Source organism: Molothrus aeneus, unplaced genomic scaffold, assembly GCF_037042795.1.
Source record: "Molothrus aeneus isolate 106 unplaced genomic scaffold, BPBGC_Maene_1.0 scaffold_526, whole genome shotgun sequence".
Taxonomy (NCBI): domain Eukaryota; kingdom Metazoa; phylum Chordata; class Aves; order Passeriformes; family Icteridae; genus Molothrus; species Molothrus aeneus.
Window position 1 is genome coordinate 94,016 of NW_027099205.1, and position 24,624 is coordinate 118,639.

The window sequence follows — 24,624 nt, forward strand, 5'->3', positions numbered from 1 at the left end:
TATGTAGCAATCTACAGAATCTACTTTAATTTGCACCATGTATACATATATGCACATATACATAAAGATTAATCTATATACAAACCCAAAATATCAGAACTATAGCGGCAATTGCCCCTGAAGGACAAAATCATGCTAGCTTTCCCTCTTCCATCAACCACACTGTTGACACACAACAACAGTGTGTCTTCCTGTTGTTCTTCCATCAATTTAGGAGCAGAGCATGTCTAAACAGCAAACACCTTGCCCCATCCATATTGATAACAGTACCCTTAAAAACAGGTAGTGCTAGGCACTGAAAGAGCACAAATCCCACCTGAATTCCCTCACCAGAGATCATTTTATCTTTACTGTTCCCTAAAATATGAAGTGAACAATTTTTCTGCTTCAATGTAATTTATGGTGTCACTCAGAGTTTCTTTTTAAACATAGAAATATTCAGAAAAATATTTGATGCCCCTTCATGTGAAGCTCTAGAAATTTGAATGCTACATTTCCCAAGCTCTGAGAAAAATGGTGAGAGGTAGCAAATCCTGAACCAGTCCACTCTCCTTGAAATAGCGGACAGAAAGGGATTTCATTCAAACAGGTTCTAAGCAAAAGCAAAAAATAAGGCAAATGAGATCACCATTCCCTCAAATAATCAGACACCTTGTCTTTCACCTTCAGAATGGCGCATGGTGTGAGGAAAAGGCTGGCACAGCAGCTCCATAAACTACAAAACAGAGCCTGGGGGTTTAGTGCCCAAGGGAATACAGCTTGGGGAAGGGATGGGCACAAGGCTGTTCAGAGCCCAGTCCAGGCAGGAGAGAGGCAGAGGCTGCCTGGGGTGAGGGCTTGCCAGCTGCAGTGAGGAGGCAGCACCCCATGCTGGTTCAGCCTCCCAACCCTTTTCCAGGCTCTGTAGTCTCTCAGTTACTTGCCCAGAAGTCCTGTCCTCTCTGTTCCTCACAAACCAGCTCCCAGTGGGAGTATGTGGGGTTTGAGAGAAACAAATGTCAAGAAAAATGCCTCTAGAGATGTCTTCCACATTTCATGATAAAAATCAAGTTGGGGGAAATAAAAAAACAAACACTACAAATATCCCAAGAGAATTGTGTGTCACCACCTTTTTTAATCTTTGTAGCAGCTTTTATTTTACTAGCTTGGTATTAACAGAAACATACCTCATTCATCTCAGCAACTGATAAGGTCAAAACCAACTTCACTGGATATTTACACAAAGAGCGGATAACAATTTCTGGGAAAAAACAGTCACTGCATATACACATAGCTTTTAAAATGGATACAACTAAAGTAAGCTGCAGCACTGCCTGAAGCACAGGAAGAAAAAATACCACTTCCTTTATCAGATGAGTCAACATACAACCATTTGGTGTTTTGTTCTAGTTTAGGTTGTTTGGGGCTCTTTACTTTTTATTCCTTTTTTTTTTACAGGAGACATCTTGAAGGCTAAGGGCTGATGTACCTGTCCACTTGACTAGGTATGAAAAAAGCAACAATTAAATCATAACTGGGAATTGAAGAGGAGAGGTAAGGACCAAGCAAGCAAAGGATCTGAAGAAGAGGATGTCTCAATTTCACAAGCCTTTTTCAGTCCCCAAGCTGATAACATGGAAAGTGCTGTATTTCACTTAAGGCATGAAGCACCATCTCCTCTACTCACAGGTTAGCTACCAGAATACTTTTGGTATTCTTAACACAGCTGTTACTTTGATGAAAAATTGCATCTGAATATCAACTATGCAGGAATGAACAATACCTGCATATCCAATCAAAACTCTTATTCCGTCTATAAATCAAACCATTTTAGGAAGAAAACACAATTTTTCTTTCGAGGTTCTCCTTTTTTTGTTGTATTTAATCTGTTTGGCAACTCTTTCATAAGACATAAGACAGATAACAGCAAAAATAACTCTGCCTGTAAGCAGACAGCTTTTCATTTCTAAAGTACTCCAGTAAGCGACACTTTATTTTCAGGGGATGCAGGAAGGGGAAGGCTTGGTGAGTTTTTGCTTGCTTGCTTGCTTGCTTGGTTTTTTTAGGTACTTTGGGGGAACATAGGCAATGACAGAATGAACAGCATATGACCTCAAAATGGGAAAATGTCTTTAGTCAATTATTCTTTCAAAATATTCAAGTTGACAAAATTCTCAATATTGTGTGAATTTGTTTTACATTACTAGAATAGGCACTGTGCGATTGGCTTTTTCCAGGCAGGTAAAGACATAGAGAAGGCTAGGGAAACATTATCATAAAATGTAGCACTTTTATAACTAGACAACACCAAGTATTTGATGATTGACTGTCAGATAGTAGGAAGATGTTTTAAAAATAAACGGAAAACTTACAGTTTTCCCATCATATATGCAAACTCTATTATTTATGAAGTTCAGAAGAGAATTATTAAAAGTTGGACAAAATGTTGGAGCAAGTGCTTCACTTATCTAATCAAAGGTATTTAGTTTCAGGATTATTTAATGTATTTTCATGGCTGTACTTTTGCATTTTAAGTAAACAAGCGCTAAAATGTATTTTAAAAAAACCACCAAAACTGTTTATTGGAAATTAAGTGTGGGCTTGATCTTTGCTGCCTTTGTTTCAGTTTGTTTTATGGACAACACCTATTTTGCAGTGAGGCTGGAAAGCATTCATTGATGGGACAAAACTCCATTCAAATTTTTGCGGTGGAAAAGGACCTGGGGGTGCTGGTGAGAGCAGCTGAACATGAGCCAGGCTGTGCCCAGGTGGCCAAGAAGGCCAATGGTATCCTGGCCTGGATCAGCAATGCTGTGGCCAGCAGGGCCAGGGCAGGGATTGTCCCCCTGTGCTGGGCACTGCTGAGGCCTCACCTAATATCCTGCTCTGGGCCCTGCAATTGAAGGAAGGATATCGAGGTGCTGGAACAAGTCCAGAAAAGGACAGCAGAGCTGGGGCAGGGTCTGTCCTGTGAGGAGCAGCTGAGGGAGCTGGGGATGTTTATCCTGGAGAAAAGGAGGCTCGGGGTGACCTTATCACCCTCTGCAGCTGCCTGACAGGAGGCTGTGGCCAGGCGGGGGTCGGCCTCTTCTCCAGGCAACCAGCGACAGGAAGGGAGGAAATCGTTTCAACCTGTGCCATGGGAGATCTAGGTTGGACACTGTACTGTTTCACGAAGTATTTCACAAAACACATCACAAAACGTTGTTTCAAATCGCTTCACAGAGAGGGTGATTAGAGCTTAGAATGGGCTGTCAGGAAGGTGGTGGAGTCATTGTCCCTGGAACTGTTTAAGGAAAGACTGGACACGGCACTCACTACCATGCTCTGGTCGACATGGTAATATTCGGTCATAGGTTGGAACCTCTTTTCCGAGCTGTAAAATGGTTCCGTAAATTCTGTAAACACAGGGTCTCTCCCCGGGGGACGGACAGGGCACTGCAGACGCCACACCCGTCTGTTATGAAAGACCTTTCACACCCACACAAGCCCAGAACTGCAATCCCAGCCAACAATGCGCGCAAGGCGGGCGGGCCGGCCGTGTCCCGGCGGGATCGGGGGCCAGGTGTCCCGGGCCGGGTGCCCCGGGCGGGGTCGGGCGGCAGCGACAGCTCCGCACCCCGCTGTCCCGGAGCCGCTCCCGCCCCCGGGCCCGCGCTGCTGCGCCTGCGCCGAGGGGCCGGGCGCGGGCCCGCCATGGCGGCGGCGGCGCTGCGGCGGCGGGTGGCGGCGCTGGGCCGGCGGCTCGGCCCGCCCGGGGCCCGCGGTGAGCGGGGACGGGGACGGGGACGGGTGCGGCGCGGGCGGCCCCGAGGGCATCTTCGCATACGGCGTGTGCGCTTGGGAGCATCAGAGCCTGGCCGCAGATGCCTTAATTTAATCATGAAAGGTGCGGTCTGACAGGATAACTGGCCTGCTTCGGTGCTGTATTATTATTATTCAGCCGCTCTTGAAGATGCCCCAAGGATGGATGAGAAAGCCATGTGGAAAAGGAGAGTGAGCCCTCATCGGTGCTAAGGGAGCTTTGTGTTCTTCCCTCAGATACGTTCTTAGCGAAAGGCTCTGCTAATCTGGACAAGCTGAAGGATCTTTGCAGCGAAGGGAAAGAACATCCTTCCACGCTTTTTCAGCTCTATACCCAGGTACATTGTTATGGACATCAAACTGTCTTTCAAGAAAATGTGTGTAGCGTGTGGGAGACGGTTTGGTGTAAAAAAGGAGGGTGGGGCAGAAAGGCGGCACAGTTACTTTGGGGTGTGTGGTGAGCACAGAACTGCTTCTGACTTGGATAACTTGGAGTCGTTCGTGCTGTTAATTTTAGGGACAGAAGGGGGTTTGGTTTGATAGTCACCATCACCAGGCCTTCAATACTTCCACCTTGCACCTTTTGTAAACTAAATGTTAAAAAAAAACTTCGAATCGTAGTGGTTTATAAACTAACAAGTTTTCTGTGTTACAACACACATCCACTTGATTATTTTGACAGTAGCATTTCTGCCTTGTATATGTTCTTGTTTTCATAGGCTGTCCTAGACATTACGTATTTTGAGGAAAACCAGCTTGTGGATGAAGATTTTCCAGAAGAATCTGCCTTGCCAAAACTTAAGGAACTTATTTCTGTTCTTTCAGAACCAGAGGACCTAGTGAGGGAATGCGGCATAAAAGAAGTGAGTAGCCGGAGGGCGAATTATTTCATTATTTAAAAACAAAAAATCTGAAATGGGACATAGTATTTGCATTTTTGATGGGCAGAATTTAAAGTATTTGGAAGCGTTTTCAAATCTTTTTGGTATTTAAATAGGGATTCCTGAAAATATCGTTTCAAATGCCTTGTTGTGTGTTCAGAATTTCTCTGGCTATCATTTAATGATTCTACAGGCAGTTAATACTCCTATTTGACCTACAGTGATAGGTTAGGCTAGCCTTGTCTCTCTGAGTGCTGCTGTCAAACACAGTTCCTGAAATAAGAGATTTACATAGTGTTTGCATGTGTGCCAGTGCATATAAGTAGTTCAGGTGGTTTATTTTTGTGTTAGACCAGTTTGTTGGACTTTATTTCAGCCCATCAACATCCTTGGTGCAGAGTTGTTAGAATGTCTTTACTGGAGAAAAGGAGCCCTGCTTTACATGTATTGCCACACAGCAAAAGAAAGGAGTGAATGGGTACGAGAAAACATTGCCACATTTAAAAAGGTACAGGAGATGAAAATGTTCTATGAGCTTTAAAGTTTGACTCTTGACTTTTAAAATATGGCTGGTTTTTTGTTCTGATTTTTTTTTTTTCTTTAATTGGGATTTTGGGGCTTCCTAGGAAGAAGTATTTCCGTATATCATTAATTTAACGAGAACTTATTTTTTCCTCATTTTTAACTGTACTCAGTGTCTTAATGATGGAGTTCAGTACTTGATGAAGATGCTTAGCTTTAGATGCCCTCTTCAGCTAGATGAAGATATCTCACTTCAGGATAAAGACACAGCTAGATTACTCAGTGAAGGTAAAAAAAACTCCCAAAAAATAACTCCTAAAAACCTTTTAACTTACTCTTCTTAATAACTGCTTCACTTTATGAAATGCTTCTTTGCGTGTGTTTATTGTTTGACTAATTTATGTTCAAGACTTGACACTTTTTAGAACAAGAAGATAAAAAATGAGGCAAATAAGCAGGCAAGAATGCCCCCCCTTCTTTTTAAACTCATGAATTTTAGGAGGTGTCAGCGCTCATTTTCCCAATGTTTTATGAGTGCACTGGTAGGAGGTGAACTGAGGCAATGAAGGTTTGATGCACAGTAGTGTTTTACACTGGCAGTGTTTATACACAGTATTTTATTGTGAACCATCCAGTTCACCATTGTCAGATGTTTAGGGCACAAATATGACTGCAGAGGGTGCCAGAGGTTCACATACTGATCTTCCCTTTTAGCTCTAGGACAGCAGGGGTACAAACACAATTACAGACTTCATGCAGGTAAAAACTATATGCTGAATTGGTTAGATTTGGCAAATGTTCTTTGTCACCACTTTATGTAGCTTTATGTAAGTTTCATTCCTATTGAGCGTTTCTAGGAGGATCTGAGGCTGCATCAGTGTGATGCAGGTAGGGTGATACAGCAGGGGGGGATTTGTAAGATAAACCAGCTAGTGCTGAGGACATGGTGTCCACATTGAGCACACTCAAAACCAGCTCTACTCTGACTGTAGCAGGATATGCAGCACCTTCTTGTTTAATTTAATCTGAAAGTGGCATTGCTGCTATATAGCTCCATAATGTAAAGTCAAGTTGTGGATTTATTTAGCAGGATTTTTTTTTTTTTTGGTGAAAGACACATGTGTGCCTTTGAATTCAAATACTAATAAAGCTGCTCTGGTTAATGTGAGTTAAGATGACCTCAGACAGTATCTTTTAGGCTTAAACTGTGGGGAGGCACAGAAATACTCCAGAGTTAATATGTACAGTCATGCCTGTGCCAAAGAGGCTGTAAAGAAATACTGAAATTCTATGAGATAATTAGGCAAACAAAACTATGGAAATAATGTTTATATGGCAGTCTTAAAAGATTTTAACATTATGGAGGGCCAAATTGGACAGAGAAATGAGCATGGTCTTGATCCATGGTTTTCTTCTGGGCGTTATATATTTATATAATGATATACTTATACTGTCTTTTTGGAATTTTCTTTGCCATTGTTACTGAAAAAGAATTAACAAGCTGTGTACTTTCCTATAGTAGAATAATAAAGTACTTGATCTAAATTATTTTTGCAGGTATATTTAGTGACACTCACTTACTGGCAATGATGTACAGTGGAGAAATGTGCTACTGGGGACTGAAACACTGTGGAGAAGGGAAGCAGGAAAGCCTTGAGTCAATAGATCCTGTGTCTAACGGTGACTGGGGCAGCAGATCACAGAGCATATCGCTGGATTTCCAAGAAACGGGGAGAAACATGCTAACAAAGTATGTGGCCGTATGTGAGGGACCCTTAAAAGGTCAAGGGTGGAATACAACAAGTGCAAAACAAATGCTGCATTACTTTGTGAAATCTCACAACTAAGATCCACTGCGTTGTCTGTGCTAGAAGAAAACTCGTGACATAAGAGCACACTCTTCGTCACTGACTTATTTTCTTTTTTTTGTTGTTGCCAACCGAAATGTATACTTCCGTTGCATTAAAAACTCGCATTCCAAGGACTCCCGGACCGCGGTCCAAAGTGCAGTGCGGTGCTGGGGCGTGGGTGCGGCAGCCACCGTGGGCAGCGCCGGGGCCCGGTGCCGGAGCGGGGCGCGGTGCCAGCGAGGCCGGCGGTGCCGGAGCGGGGCGCGGTGCCGGCGGTGCCGGAGCGTGCGCGGCGCTGCGCGGGGGCGGTGCCATGGCGGCGGCAGCGGAGCCGCGCGGTGCCGGCCTGGAGGCCGCGGTGCGGGGCGGGCTGCGCCTCCTCCGGGCGCGCTGGATGCGGGGCACCGCGCCCGCCCCGCTGCCGGCGACCCCGGACGGCGCGGGGGGAGAGAGCGCCCTGCAGATGCTGCCGGTGAGCGGGGCCCGGTGGGGGGGTGGGCAAAGCGCTGCATTCTCACGCCGTTCTTCTGCACTGCTGAATGCGGGAGTCCTTAAGCCGCTGTTCTCAATGGTTTTCAGATCGACGTGCAGCTGAACATCATGTCCTTCCTCTCGCCCCAAGATTTGTGCCGCTTGGGAAGCACGAGTTGTTACTGGAGGGCAGCTGTGCAAGACCCGTTGTTATGGAGGTATTTTCTCCTGCGGGATCTTCCCTCTTGGACAGCTATTGATTGGAAATCACTTCCAGATGAGGAGATTTTTAATAAAGCCTTTTCAGAGGTCAGCGACAATGCACTGTATGATTACATGGCAGTGTAAGTATCTCCATATTCTCTTACATTACTTTCAAGTGTGCCTACAGCAGTAATATTCAACCCACAGGTATGTTTCATATTTACAGAAATAAAGCTCTGCTGTAAGCTGCTGTTTAAATGTTGATGTGTCTCAAATCCATTGTTTATTTTGGAAATACAATTTCCTGTTGCTCTATAGTCTGGTCAGCTCTTTCTGTTTGGAACTCAACAAGAATGTAAAACATTGTAAAAAAGACAACGGTAATGCTGTAAAAAATTACAGCTTTTTGTAAACTATATGTCTGCTGTGGCACAGAAATACTGCTTACTGTTGATCTTGATAAAGAAGTGTTCTTTGCTCAGTGCCACGGCAGTTATTTTCATAAAAGTACCAAGAAGTCTTCAAACTACACCAAGTGAAATGAATCTTCATTGTTTTTCATGTTATTTGGAAGACCTAATAATAAAAAAGTGCACAGAATGTGCACAGAAGAACAAGTTGTATTGTTTTAGGTCCAATTGTCAAAGGCTGTAAGACAAAGACTGATTTCAGCTAGTATAGGTGAAAAGCATAGCAACACAATAAATATGTTTGGATGACTGAGAAGAACACTTAAAACAAGTTAGTTTGTGATGACTTCCTTTCTAAACTTCATTCAGTTCCCTTGATTTGCAGTAGTGGTCTGTAGATTTGTTTGGGATTTCTGATTTATTTGCAGTTACATTTTCCAAAGGTGGTCCTTAACACATTGCTTTGTGGTAAGTGCACTAACTTCTGCAATTTCTGTGCCCTTCATCCTCTTCTAACAGGTGGGAACAGTACCCACAGAATTTGACGTGCAAAATATGGACTGATTTTGAAATTGGATTTAAATCTGTTTAGGTCTGAATTACTAATTTGAAACCATCTGTCACTGATTTCCATTGTGTCTGCACACACTGAGCTGTTTTGCTGATCTCAACTGAAACATTTCAGTGTGGGTATAAAGGAGCCCACATGTGATGCTTCCTTGAAGTGGTTTGTTCAGCAGCAGCCTGCCATGACTCCGGAAGCAAACTGAAACTGCTGCTCTAGGATGCCTGTTTTTCTTCATCTCAATTACCAGTCCTTCCATGCCTTCTAGCATCCACACCAAACGAGCATTTAAGTTTGCAGACAACACTTGTCTCCTTCCACAGCTTGCATGCTCTCTAACTACAGGGAAAATGTTCATTTTCAGGTGGTTACTTGTTACAAACACAAAAGAGTTTAATTAAGGTTTAAAATGCACTCACAAAGCTAATTTAAAAATTATATTTTTAATGTGACTCTTCTGCTTTGATGTTATTTTACCTATATTGTGTATTCAGTGAGGATGGGGAATTCGCAATTCTTAATTTATTTTTAAGTAAACTAAAAGATCTTTAGATAGAAGTGTACTGAGGTCCAAAAAGTCAGTATTTGGACTTAAAAAGAATTGATGGTTTTGCCTGCTTTGTACTGGTGCTGGAAATCCTCAGTTTAGAACTTTATAATTTTTGACCTACACTTTGAGTTATACCAGAAGCAAAGCATAAGAAATGTGGGACCTAAATTAATTTGTTTGATTAATGCCTCTTTTGTATTTTGTGTTTAATTTCTAGTTGCATCTATTTTAAACAGATATAAAAGGAGCTGTCCTCAGGGTAGAAGAAGTTTGAAATCGAGCCGTCCCCGGTATGGGACTGTGACTTCCTTTTTGCAATCACTGGTCACTCAGGCAGAACCTCGCTTTGCTATGTTTGGGCCAGGTTTGGAAGAACTGGACAACTCTTTAGTACAAAAGATGATGACATGCCCAGAAATTCTGCTGGTAGCTGGCCTGCCTCAGAGACAAATTCATGGTAATGATGGTTTTGGCTTTTGGCCTTCTTGTTTTCTAAAAAGATACAACACAAAATACTGAGAAAGAAATGCAGAAAAGGAACAATTTTTTTGTATCCTTAAAATTCAGTAGAATCATGGTAAAAGCAAACCAATTTCTGATGTGTTCAGATGGATAAATGCAGCAAACATTTGGGACAAGCTGATAGCTTCAGTGAATTTATGATTAAATTTGGACATTGTCTGAAGAATCATTTTGCTCCTTGTACTTCTATTTTCATCCAAAATTCCATGTTACTGCTGCTGTTGTGATCAATAAATGCAGACAAGCCTTTCTTTCAGTACTGCTTGCAGTAAGTGGCTAAAAAAGACCTTGTCTTTGATGATTCTGTATTCTGATATGAAATTATGTAAATTTTACTTAGAAGAGTTAGAGGAGCAGGTGAGGGATTTTTTATGTTTTAAAGAGTAGCTTTGAAAGTCTAATTTGACTTCAAGCCAAGCCAGAGACAAAAATGTTTTACTCTTTAACTAACAGTTATTTCTTCACAGCAGAACTCAAATAATAAAATTGCATTTATAGGAAGCATGACAATTATTTTAGTGGTTTTTTTTTTTTCTCTCATATGTCCTTTTCAATGCAGCTTGTCATAAGCAGACTGGAGCCTTTTCTATGCCAGTTTCTCCTAATAAATACAAGTCTGGTTCCTTTCTGTTTTAGATTTCTAGCTCCAATTCTAATAATCAGAAATACGGAAATGGTTTTAATACCTTTGACTAGATTTTCATGAAATTAAAAGCCTGATCAATTGGACCATGTATAAAGTTTAATTGTAAAATAGTAAATCTTCTACCCCTAAGAGCAATATCTAGGTTTGAATATATTCATTTTGTAGCACCACTGGAATTTTTGAACTACCACTTAATTGTATTCAGTAGCCAAATAGCTGTAATCTCATAGATTCATTTTTTCCCTGTAGGAATTGGATCAGGAGTCAGTTTTCAGTTTAACAACAGTCAAAAATTCAATATTGTGACATTGTATTCCACCACAAGGTAAGATAAGATCTGTTCTCCACCAAATGAAAAGTACAGTTTCTAATTTATTTCAGAGTTTTCATATTTTTGTCCTGTGACTTTCATATGCACTTTCTCATGCATGGATATCCCTTATAAATTGAAGTTTCAATGCATGCCTTTGTTTTTCCTTTCTTTTTTCAACCACTAAGTTTTCTCATGGAAGTAATAAAGCTTTTCCAAACAGTATATGTACCAAAGGTGTACAACAGGCACATTGCAGGTGCGTCTATCCCTCTTAATACCTTGGTTGAGTCCCTTTGGAAACACTCCATGAACTCGTCCTGGAGTGTATAGCATCTTGCAGTTTGCCAACCATCTCTGTGCACTCAGAAAGAAAGGAAAGCAGGAGGGGGCAGGGAGACATGAAACCATTTTTCTGGCTCAGCCCATTTTCCTGTCCCTTTCCTGCACTGCCTAGACTTTCAAGATTCTCTTTTGATATTCTCAGTTAACCTGACTACTGAAATATCTTTCAGTGTGGAAAGGAGGAGAGCAAGGGAGGAGCAAGCTGTTGCTGTGAATAAGATGTTTTACCAAGAGAACAGCACAGTAGGGAACCAGCAATCCATGCACTACAGTGTAATAGCTCAAGTGAGGAAGGTGTGTGAAGTAGTTGATGGATTCATTTATGTTGCTAATGCAGAAGTTCATAGAGGTAAGAGGTTTCTCTTTATTTATATTTTGTGAATAACTGGTGTGTTAGATTACAAAGAATATGCAATGCATCAAAATCCATGTTCTGATCCTTTCAAAATCTGCTGTTTCTTCATGTTGAAGAGGTCTCCTGTTCTAGACACTCTCATCAACATGTTAGGGATTGTGGCCCCTTGTTTTGTTTATGGCACATACTGATATGGTTGCTATCTAAATTACATGTGGGAAATTACATGGATTAAAAAACAAAAAAAACCCGATGGGTATGTATAGGAGAAACTTGAAAATACATTGTTTGTGCTGTGGAAACAACCTTCACCAGGAAAACAGTAAAAATGCAATTAGTCTAAATCAGTTTAGTCCTGTGAGATGATAATCCAATAAAAATTCCGGTAGTTGTCTTTACATTCATCAGCTTTGAACGGAGGAAAAGGGCTATCTCAGAAAAGAGGCAAAAAACTTTGAAGGGATACACTAAGAGAAAAGTGCATTCAGTAGGGAAAGGCTGCTGACTGTGCAGTGTGTGGGTACTTCTGAATGGCTTGTTGTAATTTTGATCTCTGTGAGGTACTCAGAAAACACTCTGATGTTAGGATTGAAATAGGCTGCCATAGAATCTACGAAGATCTTTAACATCTAAATATCATCAATATCTGTGTAACATAAGGGCTGATGAGTAAGTCTTGTGATAAGCAGAACAAGATCATTTGGCCCTTCCACCCCTCTGTCTAACTGCCTCTGAAATAAAAAAATCCCAAAAACGAAAACACCTTTTTTTTGCATATACTTAAGACTCATGCATTAAAAATTATTTCTTAGCACATGATCGTCAGGAGGAGCTGGCTCGTATTTCGGCAATGATCGATCCAGCCCTCGGGCCTCCGAACAGACCTCTGCTGGTTTTGTCCTGTGTGTCTGACATTGGTGTGAAAAGAATTCCATGTGTTTACGTGGCACATCAGTTGCAACTTAATCTGCTGCATCAGCCCTGGATGGTACTTGCTCTTAAACCTTTATTTTCTGTTTCTCTGTGGTTTAAATTTAATTTAGGCTCTCAGGTTCCTTAACTATACCTACCTAAGCAAGAGTGCAGCTTTCAACACTAACACACAAGCTTTCTATTCAAGTGAAAGATTTCATTTCTTTGGTGTTCCAAGATGAATTATTAGCCTGTCTGAAGACAAGAAGCTTAAGTGACTTGCCCAAAAACACACAACAGACTTAAGATGGAGCTAGAATGTAAGGAAGGACAAATTATGGTCTTGAGGGGAGTAAGGAAACTTCAGTTCATTTAAATCTGAATTTCCTAAGTCACAGCCTTGGACACAAGATAGATTTTTGGGACATTTTTAAAAGACTGTTTACTATCACTCAGTTGATGTCTTCAGTTTTTGACAGATCAGTTTTCTACGTAGGATGTGAGGTCTTGAACCTGTTTTTTTTATGTTTGTCAAGGACAGTATCTATCAGCATGGTTCAGCCAGAATGAATTTTTGTTGATGTTGTGTAGCTGAGGAATAATTTAACCAGAAAAAAAATCCTGATTTGAGGTAATTCCTTTGTTTTCATAAGGAAAATGTTTATAGGCTTTTTACAAAACATACCATTTATAATAGCCACTGGATAGGATATTACAAAATCTCAGTGTTAATGATGCGTAGAAGTCTAAAGCTCTAAAGTGGCAATTTTGCTTTTAAGATTAACAAGAAGATTTTTCAAGTGGATTGCCATCTGTAAAGTAAATGTAGTCTTCCAGAATGGCTGATGAAACAATTGAAAAAAACCTCACCTCTGATACTAAGAGTGAAAGCTTTCTTAACATGAAGGTGTTTTTTTGTTTATTTTCTTACTTTCATAAAACCTTTTTTTGTCTAAGGGATCTTTACAGTAGTGATAAAAATTTAGATTTGATATGAGTGTTTCTGACTTTACAGATAGACACAGAGTGATATTAAAATACTGTTAGATCCTGTTAGCTGTTACCTCTAATACAATAACTTTTTCTTTCAATTTTATTTTCACAGATGCAGGACACTGTAGCTGCAACTTTAGATGGACTGCTAAATGGAATTGAGTGGCTCTTGGAAGAAGCAAATTGTAAAAGTGCTCAGTAGTAGGATTAGGCATTGTTGCCCTGTATAAGCCTTTTGGTATTTTCCCTTTCAGTTGAAGTAAGAATCTTGTCCTTTCTGCCAGACTACTGTGAGAAGGGAAAACTAATAAGGCAGACCTGTATATAGTTCACTGCACACACTCAAATCCTTAACATTTTTCAACTATATTCCTGAATTAGAAGTACAAGTAGAATTGCCTTGATTCTAGCTGTGACAAAGAAGTGATTTGGAGGGACAATCTGAGTGTTTTGTTATTTTTCTCTCCTTTCAACTAGAGTACAATCTTTTCCAATATATCTGATGGTCTAATATCTTTTATAAATAAATATGTAACACTACATTAGTTTATCAGCACAGCCATATCACACATTTAGTAAATATATTCAGTGGAGATCTTTACAGTGACACTTCCCTGACCAAAGAAAACATACTGCAGGTTGTACAGTGGGAGGTTGACAGAAAGACAATAACTCTTGAATTTAGAAAAGTGAGTTCCCCTGAATTTTTCTAGAAAAAAGTGCCTAGACAAAAATAGTGGGGGGAATTTTCAGCCCAGACCAAATTTCTTAGAAGCAAACCAACACTCTTGCATGTGGATTGTTGTTTCTTTGTTGTGATCTTACTTAAACGAACCACAACAGACTTCAACATCTTTTTCTTTCTGTTGCACTGAAAACATTAGCTTGAACTGGATATTCCTCTGATCCCATGAACAAATGTTAAATAGGATCAATCAGGACTTTATTGCATACACAGACTGTCAGGTTTCCCAAACAGTTGTGGCCATTTGCAGATATGAATTATACCTTTCTTGAAATTTTCTATGCATTTGCAAATAGTTTTATGAAAAGCAAAGCAACATTTTAAAGCTGGAAATTGTGTTTCCATATAGATGTCTTTCGGGATAGTCGTCATCTTCCACCTTTTCATATTTTTACTATTGGATGAATGTTCAGAAACTTCACTTAGATTTCTTGCCAGGGCATTTATTTGCTTTATTCTGGGCCTTTTGTTTTATTTTCTCCTATCATCATGGAAATTCAGGTGTCTCGTAGCTTTTTCTTGGAACCCAAATAAATGGTTGCATAACACACATACAGCTGTAATTGCCCTCAATCTGGGATACTTGAGTGATGATCGACACAGCCATGTCAGAAACATTCCATTTGAGAAGATGTTTGGAATTTTTTAAAGAACTAGAAAGTATCTCCTTTTTTTCATCTTTATGCACAATTAATCCATTTTCCCAGATTTTTTGGTGTGTCTTAATCAGGGACAGATGGGAGTTTCAAGGGAAAATCCAAAGGAACATTACAGTGAAAATTCTGGGGTTTATCTTTTTTTTTTTTTTTTTTTTTAAATAGTGTATGTGTGTTTTGCCCTTTAAAATAGAACAGATCCAATGGATTTGAGTGTTCAGGGTAAAATTCCATGCTTTGTGACTGAGTGTATGTGATTTTCCTCCTAATCACATTAATTTCATAGTGGTCTGTTTGTAGGGGATTGAATGCAGCAACCTGATTCTGTTGCTACTACGAACATGGAGGGGTTATGGAAGATCCTCTTTCTACTTTCTTCATCAGGAATAAATACTTTTTTAAAGAATGATATTTAGAGTCTTCCTGTGTGTGTTAAGCCCCTTACATGTGTGTTGTCTATAGTCATTAATGAAGAAGGTTATTGTATGTTACCAGTTTAATTACGATAACTCACTGTCATTTCAAAGGGTTAGGATAATGTAGGGTATGTAGTTTTTCTGAAAGAGCATCTGTTAGATTAACTTAAAGCTAGAATACCTACCAGAATTACAAGTTTTAAGGGTGCAGTCTAGAAAACACACAGTGGGCATGAGAAGTCCATGCAGTGATGGAGCTCCATGATTAAATGCTGTGGTGGATCAGCACAGGCAAAAGGAAGATGAGCATGTACACTGTTCAAAGGAGCAGCTGAGGTGCACAGAGATATGCTGTGGAAGAGGCAACCAGCTTGTTGAGCATACACAGCAAATAGTTGCAGAGATGCACTGCCTTTTACATTTGACAATTCCTCCTATTTCAATTCCTGAGTCTGCTGAATTTAGAAGCATAGAAATCATTTAAGCTTGGGACTGTCATTGTTAGAAAGTCAAAAATAGTTGTGTATGGAATATTAGAACATGACTTAAGTGTATCTTAAAACTTCGTAATGTAAAAAGAAAACTACTTTTCTAAAAAAAATCTAATTGGTTTTGTATTTATCAGAGTAGATGTAATGGTGATGGGTTTGTGAAAAATCAAACCAGGGTCTGCATCCCAGGAATCTTGCTTTCCTAGGGATGAAGGATTCTAAAAGCACTAGACAGAAATTGCTTTTGTACCCTCTGTGGTAGGATGTTTATTTAAACAGTAGACACAAAATAAGAGATTAAAATGACAATATATGTGACTTTATAAGAAAACTCAATTACTGGACTTCACCTGAGCAACTTTCAAACAAAGGAAGTGGCCACGAGGATGCTAATTTTCAAATCTTTGAAAATTGAATAACAAAATGCCTGCTGCCAGCTCCAGAGCAGTGCCTGGGGGCACCTGTGAGGCTCTCAGGACAGAGGCAGCACACTGTCACTGGTGAGATGTCTTGCAGGTTATGATGATGATGGAGCAGCCCTGGGTCTAAGCAGGAGTGTCAGGACCCTTCTAGCTGCAGCTTCAGAAGGAACTGTGGCTCTCTCTGTGTTCTGCAGGATGGCATTGCTGATGTGCATCAGCTCTGATGCTGTCCAGGCGCATCCCTACACCCTTTGCCAAAATTGCTCCAAGTAATCAGTTGCACTTGCTGCTCAGAGATGCAGGAAGCAGGCACAGTTATAGAAAGACCTATGGGAAAATCGAAATGCTTTTCAAAGGCTCATAGCCGGGGAATATGCTGCCTCTTAATCTGGTGGGTATTGTCAATATCACTTTGTATGGCAGCATGAATATCGCAGCTGAAAAGATGGAGTTGCTGTCAGAAGACGTATGGAAATAATTGTTGGCATTATTGCAAAGTGATTGGTGTCTGTGATTTATGTGTTTTTCATCCCACTCTAGCACTAGTGGTTCCGGATAAATTGCTTTCCTCAAATACAGGAGCAGAGAAATAACATTCTTTGTTCAGTTACAGAACATGATATAGCTAGAGCCTGTACTTAAACCTCAGAGGGTGTCTGAAAAAAGGCTGCCCTCAGTTGTCTTAGGAGGATGAAACTGCAATCAAGAAGGTAGGTAGTAGGCATAGAGCAGAGACCTGGCAAACAACAAAACATGATGGGTCTGGATAAGGGTAATATTTAAGAACCAGTGAGATTAGATATCTCCTGCTGCAGCATTACCGCATCTGTGCTGAGCAGCTGTTTGCAGGTACCAGTCTGGGCGTTACTGGCCAAAGTTCCTGAGCAGCCATTCTCTTAGGAAAGGGTCACTAAGACATTTAAGACGCTGGAGGAAGGAACCTCCTCCAATGTCTTAATGACCCTTAAATGTCTTAGTGACCCTTTTCTGGATTCTCTCTGGTTTCTATCTCACATAGTGCAGGCTTAAAGCTGGACACCCTGCCCCAGATTCAGAGCTACAAGTCCTGGGCACTTGCCCCCAACATAGCCTTCATCACTGTGTGGCCACACTACTGAAGCCAGGATCCCTGGTCCCTCAGGTGCCCTTTGCAGAGCTGCTCCCAAACCAGTCACCTGTCCTGCACATGTGCACAGTGTGCTCTCTGCTGCAGGCAGGGCTTTGCATCAGGAAGTCTCTGAATCACCTCTTAGCCCACTGAATGGGCTAGCAGTATTCTCACTTGCAGTGTTTCTGGCTGTCCTTGCACAAGGAGCCTACTGTCTCTGGGAATACCAGCCTGCATGTGACAGCACACAGAATCAGTCACCTCATGGGAGAAAAAAGGCATTCAGTCTTTTTCAGAAGGGTGAAATCAATCAAGCCATTTGCTCCATCAAAAGAAAGTTGAACAATACTAGTCTTAGAGTATCAAAATTAATTCCTCCTTAGTATGCATACTACTGGTAGACAAGAGCTGTAAGTATATGAAGCTCTGATACAGTTCCAGAAATAGATTTCACCCAGCTCTGTGAAGTGTTTCACTCTGAAGTAATCCTGATGACAACCCAGAAAGACCTACTGTATTCATTAAATTATTTAATACTACTCTTTACAAAGTGATAACAAAAAAATCACAGCTTTCTCACATAAGAATAAAGGAACTTCTGTCATTACACAGTAACTGAGGACCAAGGGCTGTACTGCTTAATCCGTAGGGCTTTGTTGATAAAGGAATATCATTTGGGTGTGGCATCTCTCATGTCTTCCCCACAAACTTAAATTACAAACACATTCATGCCTGATACCACACATTCCATAAATGTGAACATAAAAGGGCTACTCATCAAGAACAAAACCAAGCCTTTCTCTCTATTTGAATCAAATAATCTTTTGCAGAAGGTGTTTACACAAGGTTCCTAGGTGTAACTAGAAACACCAGTTGCTTAGAACTTTCTCTCATAAGACTGATGGTATTAACAGCCAATTCCCTTAGAAATTCAACTGGCTTCATCTTAAATTTTGTGAAGATTTAAAACAGTATTCTTGCCTTTAGTTCATATGAAATAGGTTAAATCTGATCTGCATATGTGCTGTACATTAAATTTGGTGGGATAAATTAAATTTTTTCTTGACTCTGAATAATGAGGATTTAATTAATTACCTGAGAATCCTCTGATTCTCAGATGACTATAACATTTACACATCACACATCCAGACCTTTGGCAATATAGCATAAGGATGCACTGACACAGCTATACATTAAGCTTCTTTGAAAAACTACAAGCTATTTGCAAGAAAATAAATGCAAATTACACATTTAACTGACAAACAATATTAAAAGAATCCCATGGGGTTTTATTTTCAAAATTAGAGAGTCAAAATTTGTCAAAATATATATTATTGAAAGCAAAGAACCCAGTTATCTAAGTACTGCTACATTTCTCTAAAACAAGAGAGGAAGCTGAGTATAATCAATACATGGTTGAATTATGTACTTGTATTCAAGCACTTTTCAGTCTTTTGTTGAAAAGAATTGCTGCTGAGCTAATATCAATATCCTTCTTTTCAGTGGAGACTTGAACTGCTTTTAGGTTCACTATAACAAAAAAAATCTACCAAGGATTTATGTTTTCCAGCTTTATTTTTACCACAGCTATGGAGTTAATATAAATAAACTGATGTACATACACACATTTTGATCCCCCACTATTCTGTGATCACTTGTTCCAGTCACAAGTAGCTAGTAACATAGATATAAACTGAAAAATAAATTACTGAAAGGACATATTGCTGTGAAGATTTTTTGGAGTGTCTTGGTATGCCTGAAGGGTTAAATAGTTTGAGAGCCCCAGCTGAAAAGGAGGCATTGGAAACTGCTGCCACAATACCCAACAAGATTCATGGCAGGCAATTAAAATCAACAGCCATGGAAAATTCTGGCTAACATATAACCTGATACTGATGTTTCCACAGTGCCTATTGTCTATGGGTGTCCCTACTGCCACCTGAGTGACATCCTCAAGCTAACATGCTGAGCCAGCTCCTGTCTTATTTCTCCCACAGTGGTACCTTCCATGCATCTCTGGTTTCTAAGCATTCCAGCACAGCAGTTTCCTTCCTGCTCTCTAGTCTGTGCACCAGATTATATTCATTGGCCTGATGTGTGATTTGCTGAGCAGATAATTGTGAACTCAGGAGTGGGAGAGAATGCAGAATTGTGCTTCAGCTGGACCATGTGAGATCCTGCACTCAGAGGTGCAGCTATAGGTGAGGAATCCTATCCTTATTCTAATCACTTTCTGGGCATATAAATTTACCCCATGTTTGAGCACACAGAGTTGCATACACCAGAAGAAATGAAGGTCTTGGAATGTTTGAAACACAGAATCCACAGAATTTCAATGGTTATCACACAATATGCAGTGAAATACATGAAGTCTGATCTTGCATTCTTAGTGAAAATGCTGCTTGGATATTTCTGTGTATTTATATGCTGCTAATTTGGTTTTGGTTTATGCACATCAAAGTGGAATGAAGATAACTGGATATTGGAATATCAGTGTTGTCACAGTATTCCCTGCAATGGTGAGAAAGCTCAGGTTGTTCCTGAATGGGACTTACAACATACCCAGGGGCTGTCAAGCTTCATATTATCTGCATGCAGGTAGAAGCTAGCACAGCAATTAGGGCATCACTCCTCAGAACAGATATCATTTTCCTCATGTCTCTGAAATACCTAACTAGACTGCCTACATTTGAAAGTTGTATCCAACGAGATACTGAATTCAGAAAAAATTAGCTGTTCTTGAAAAACTGCAAGAAGGTCCAACCTTATTCCAAAATAAGAGTACTTTGTTCATTTGAAGTGGGTCAAACTATGCCAGAAGTACATACCCCTTTTCTGGTTAAAGAGCACCAGCACACTGGATTTTTACTCTGGGACAAAGTATTGTAAAACAGTCCCAGAGTAAATTCACAGAAGGGAAGCTTTAAATGACAATGTCCTGTAGGATAAAAAAATACTGTATTTCCCAAATAGAGATACAATTAGCTAAATCTTTGAATTAAGTCTTTCTATTTCTTCCTGGATCATTGTTTGACACAGTGTGACAACAAGGCCTCTGTGAAACACATCCTGGCCTCAGCAAGCTGTGGGCCATGCTTGCACAGGACTTTAGCTGCAGCACATCCCAAAGAGATGCACTAGGGCAGTGATTGTACCTTGACAGCACTGTATGGTTACAGCTCACACTGTCCATCCTAGCTGGCAGCAATCCTTAACAAGGAGTGCATAACAATGCAGCCTCATCTCTTCTGAGGTTCCAGACTTTCCAGTCTTCTTTCACTTCTCTGACTGCTTTTCACATCTCTGTTTCTTCAGTATCAGTCATTTATATAAGGTCTTTGCATTGGCCATGGTTGGTTAGTCTACCATCTCTAGCAGATAGATGTATCATGTACAGTGAATGGACATGAAATATATTTTCCTGGCCCATAACACATTTGTTTTTCAGATATTCTGAAGCAGTTATGATGTCTTAGAATTTATTAATACTTATAATTTCTCCTCCTTGTCCTTTTTTGTGTGGCTGTCTCTTTTCTTTTTGCACATTTTAAAAGCCCAGCTCATCTCTTTATGTAGGTGAATCTTGGTTTCTCTTTATCAAGTTCTCTGTATTCTCTGAGAGTTAATTTTTTAAAATTTCTGCAGCACCTACTGTTCTCAGACAGAGGCATGGGAGTAACTTGACCAAGGTACTGTTCAAACAAAAAGCAGGAAGATAGATCTTACTTCAGTGCAGTTATTTAACTGTAAGGTAAGAAACACAGGCAGATAAAAGTAAGTGGGAGTGCTTGGATTGGATGAGAGTGGGTGACTTAGCACAGTAATACAGGCATCACAGTAAAACAAAACTTTTAAGAATTTTTCTGTATTTATGCACTTCTTTTCTGATGTTGGTTTAGGTAAACAGTGATCTTCCAAGTGTCTCAGGATTGTCCATTCCTTCCTACCCTCACAGTGGCTTCTTTAATTTCTCTAACAAAAACTGATTGTGTAAACTCTCACTACTGTTTCTTTCATTTTATTATGAAGAATCAAAGACTCTTTTTCCTATTATATCACTAACTCATGGGAAGTGAAAAGAAGCTGGAAAATCTATCATGTGAAAATACAATTTACTTAAGTCTGGTAGCTGAAAAATATATTTAGAAATGCTCTACCTGAATAGCACTTTTATGATTTCTACATCCCACTCTTGATGATCATCATTTTCATACACTTTGAATAGTGTACTACCCTTGAAAAGGGTTTGTGAGTTTCTGGGCCATGCAACAATTCTGTTGGCTAATAGGAAATAATAAAAATTGAAGCTGAAACCTAAAGTGAAAACATGAGCTGGGGACTGGGGAAGATTGCAGTCACTTAGCCAATGAGTATTGAGCAGCTGTTGTGCGAAACATTGTATAGAAGCATAAATATGACAAGCTTGCTAAATAAAAGTGGAATGACATGTAGCCATATTGGTGTGATTGTTGTTACCCAGCTGCCTCTCTGTGGGACCTTCTTCAGAGGAAGAGCAAACAACAGCCTGGAGATGGCACCAAAGACCCCTACAGCAAATATTAAACTGTCCCATCACCAGATCACAGACCAGACCAAGTGCCGCACCACACCCTAGGTAACAAGGCTGCTACTTCAACAACAAATACTAAATACTAAGCAGAACTCTGAATGCCCCCTTTCTTGTACTTTTCTCCTTTCTCTGCCCCAAAAGCCCCATCTCCCCCTCCTGTACACCCCAGGCTGTTCCTCTCTCCCTCGTCATGGGAGACATTTAGGTAAGTAACGCAAAGCTTCCAGCCACTAGAAAGCTGGACACGCCTCTGCAAAAAACACATGTTAAAGACAAAAGAAACCTGGAAACATCCTCGTTTTCCTTCCAGCCTGGGAACAAGCAACAAGCCCGTCCCAGTGGAGCGGTGGCCGGGAGATAGAAAACGCCCAGGCTAGAGAGGTAGTGTCCAGCCAGCCTCCAGCCAGTCGGGCACTGCCCAGGCGCGAGATCCAGGCCCTGTGCCCAAGCGGTGTTGCGCTTGAGGGCGAGTGGCCGCAGGTAAAGAACTCCAATGCTGCAGGGCACTGAAGAAAGGGCGACTCACGGCTTCTTGGGAAAGGAGGTTTATTGGAAGGGGAGGTGACGGGTCGGGGAGCGGAAGTCGGAGCCCCGAGGCAGGGAAAAGCCTCAGGTTATATAGGGAACGGGCGGGGTTTGGAACAACAAATCAGGAGAGGGGTACAGAAGTTACATTGAAGACTGACAGTGGTGAGGAGCCAACAGGAGACAGTTGCGGGTGGGGCCCCGGCCCCTGAACCAATCACCCAACACCTCAGCCAGAAGCTCCTGCAAAAAGAGGCAGGGGTGCTGGGTGACAGGCAGGCAGCCAGGGGAGGGGAACACACGAGATACATTGGGGAAACCATGACAACCTGGGAGGGGTACAGAGACTGACACAAAACTGGAACTTTCGGGCAGAACCGTTAACACAACAACTGAAGGGAAAACTGAACAAACATAGAACAAACCACAACAGCCCAGCTCCTGTCCCAGCTGGGGCAGGCCAGGTAGGCTATGCTGCAGGGCAGGGCCCCTCTCCGGGGAGCCCACCGGGCCCTGTCCCAGCCAGGCCGAGCCCCAGCAGCTGCCAGGCCCTGGCCTGTTGTGGTGTGCTTTTCCTTAATGGTTTGATCCCGTTCCCTCAATGTTGTTGGTTTTACCTAAGTTGTGCCCTCCTACCCAGTTATCTATCATATCCTATGACCTGCCCCTTGTTCAAGAATGTTCCCTGTCTTTCCTCCTACCACTTTTTAATCCTCCCTTGTCCCAGCCCCCTGCCTGGAAGTCCCCTTTGGAAATCCCTCACCTTTGGTGCCCCACTGTTCCATGTGACCTGTTCTCCTCCCTTTGTTTTCCTCACTGGTCTGTGAATTGTAAACCCCACCTTGGGTTCCTCCCCAGCTCTCTTGTTCTTGGTCCCCAACCCTAAACTCCACCCTCACTCTGTCCCTTAAAACTCATTACCCAGCCTGTGTTATAGGTCCTTGCCTCTGGTCAGCATTTGAGTTAATGAATCCTCAGATTTCCAAGCAAAGCCTGTCTTGTCTGTCATCCACATTGATCTGCAGTAACTAGTTGGGGATTCCTGGGCCCCAGGGGAATATCACCCCTTGTCAATGTGTGCATCAGAGTGTGCCACGTGACACTGGCTGAAGCAGGGCCGGTCCATGGCTATTAACATCTTGCTGCCAAGTCCCCTCCCTGCAGTGTGGCAATGCACAAGGCTGCATGTGGCTGCAGCCAGAGGCAGCCCTGCAGCCCACGCAGAGTGGCCCTGCGACTGGAATTGAATGCAGAGAAAACCAAAGAGCAGCCACGCAGCCAATCCTGACACAGCCCCAGTCGCAGTTCCCACTGCAAGCACCGAGTGGCCATCTGCAGGCCCCGGGTGAGATGTTAACTCTTTCAGTGCTTCAGTGGAAGAAAGGAAGAAGATGCAAGCATGTAAAGGACCAACATGAAAACAGTGAAGTCAGTGAAGAAGTAGTCAAGTCCCAGACGGGAGCAATGAGAAGATGTCTTGATCTTGGGGCTGAAACAGTCTTGCAGAGCTGTGGAGAAAAGACTGTTTCCCTGTACCACATGAAAGTCATGGGGAGATAAAGCGTTCAATTTGATATCAAGCAAAGGCCTCCATGCCAAAGTAAGCAGATGTTAAAATAGCTGTGATCCTATGAGAACTTTGAATAGAAAAAGAAAGAAGAGTAGTCTCATGCCCCCAGGAGAAGAAGAAAAAGAAGAAGACCTCTGATCCCAAAGATGAAGATGATTTTAGAGCTAGATAATGAGAACATTTGCCTTTGAACAGCTCACCTTTCAAACAGTACCCCATAGGTTGACAGGGCCCATAAACGCAGCTGTGGGAAAAACTTGTGGAAAATAAGAGGGAAATCACTATTGCAGATGTGCCCAGGTGGCTGCTATTTGTGAGAGCCATGAGAGAACAGGTTCTTTCTTGTGTAGAAATCTCCATAACATTAACGAGAGGGACTTCTCTCCCTAAACGAACTGAAGAAAGGCTACTCTAGAGGCACTATGTTATGTTGTGCATTGGTTGTATAAGTTGTTGGTTGGACTGCTCTGTTTTCCCCTTCTCTTGTAATGGTTCTGCCCTGGTTCTCTCTTCCCTCCCTTGCATTGTCAATCACCCTGGCTCCTCCCCAGTTACCATGGAAACCAATGTATCCTTTCCCTGATCCCTCCCTTGTGCCCTGTCTGTCACTCGGCGACCCAACCCTTCTCTCTAGAAGCTTCCAGCCAGAACGTCGAGTGATTGGTTCAGGGGCCGGGGCCCCTCCCTAAAGTTATTCCTGTTGGTGTATTCCAAAAGTCAATCTTCTGTATCCCACTCTCCCCTGCAATCCTATTTGCTTGGAGACCAACCCCACTCCCATTTCCTCCCCTCTTTATAAACC

The 24,624-nt window shown here is 41.6% G+C and overlaps 2 protein-coding genes across 3 annotated transcripts; both read left to right on the forward strand.

Moving 5' to 3' along the window:
- The first annotated feature begins 3,669 nt into the window (after positions 1 to 3,669).
- Positions 3,670 to 7,170, forward strand: RIMOC1 (RAB7A interacting MON1-CCZ1 complex subunit 1). Of its 2 annotated transcripts, none has more exons than XM_066571437.1 (6): positions 3,670 to 3,745; positions 4,021 to 4,121; positions 4,503 to 4,646; positions 5,041 to 5,172; positions 5,360 to 5,474; positions 6,744 to 7,170. In XM_066571437.1, exons 1-6 carry the CDS (start codon positions 3,676 to 3,678, stop codon positions 7,031 to 7,033), a joined length of 852 nt encoding a protein of 283 aa, XP_066427534.1. In that variant the 5' UTR covers positions 3,670 to 3,675; the 3' UTR covers positions 7,034 to 7,170. The 2 variants fall into 2 exon arrangements, with proteins under 2 accessions (XP_066427534.1, XP_066427535.1); XM_066571438.1 differs by lacking the exon at positions 3,670 to 3,745 and adding an exon at positions 3,763 to 3,868.
- Positions 7,171 to 7,349: 179 nt separating this feature from the next.
- FBXO4 (F-box protein 4) lies at positions 7,350 to 14,616 on the forward strand. The gene is made up of 7 exons (XM_066571436.1): positions 7,350 to 7,508; positions 7,616 to 7,851; positions 9,473 to 9,693; positions 10,654 to 10,729; positions 11,230 to 11,408; positions 12,227 to 12,402; positions 13,432 to 14,616. Exons 1-7 carry the CDS (start codon positions 7,350 to 7,352, stop codon positions 13,519 to 13,521), a joined length of 1,137 nt encoding a protein of 378 aa, XP_066427533.1. The 3' UTR covers positions 13,522 to 14,616.
- Positions 14,617 to 24,624: the final 10,008 nt, after the last annotated feature.

Bases quoted from the DNA above. Each gene is read 5' to 3' on its own strand.
- FBXO4 (XM_066571436.1), top strand. From the start codon at position 7,350: ATGGCGGCGGCAGCGGAGCCGCGCGGTGCCGGCCTGGAGGCCGCGGTG. The intron at 10,730-11,229 runs GTAAGATAAGAT...AATATCTTTCAG, and splicing joins ACATTGTATTCCACCACAAG to TGTGGAAAGGAGGAGAGCAA. The intron at 12,403-13,431 runs GTACTTGCTCTT...TTATTTTCACAG, and splicing joins TGCTGCATCAGCCCTGGATG to ATGCAGGACACTGTAGCTGC.
- RIMOC1 (XM_066571437.1), top strand. From the start codon at position 3,676: ATGGCGGCGGCGGCGCTGCGGCGGCGGGTGGCGGCGCTGGGCCGGCGG. The intron at 4,647-5,040 runs GTGAGTAGCCGG...ACTTTATTTCAG, and splicing joins GGGAATGCGGCATAAAAGAA to CCCATCAACATCCTTGGTGC. The intron at 5,475-6,743 runs GTAAAAAAAACT...TTATTTTTGCAG, and splicing joins AGCTAGATTACTCAGTGAAG to GTATATTTAGTGACACTCAC.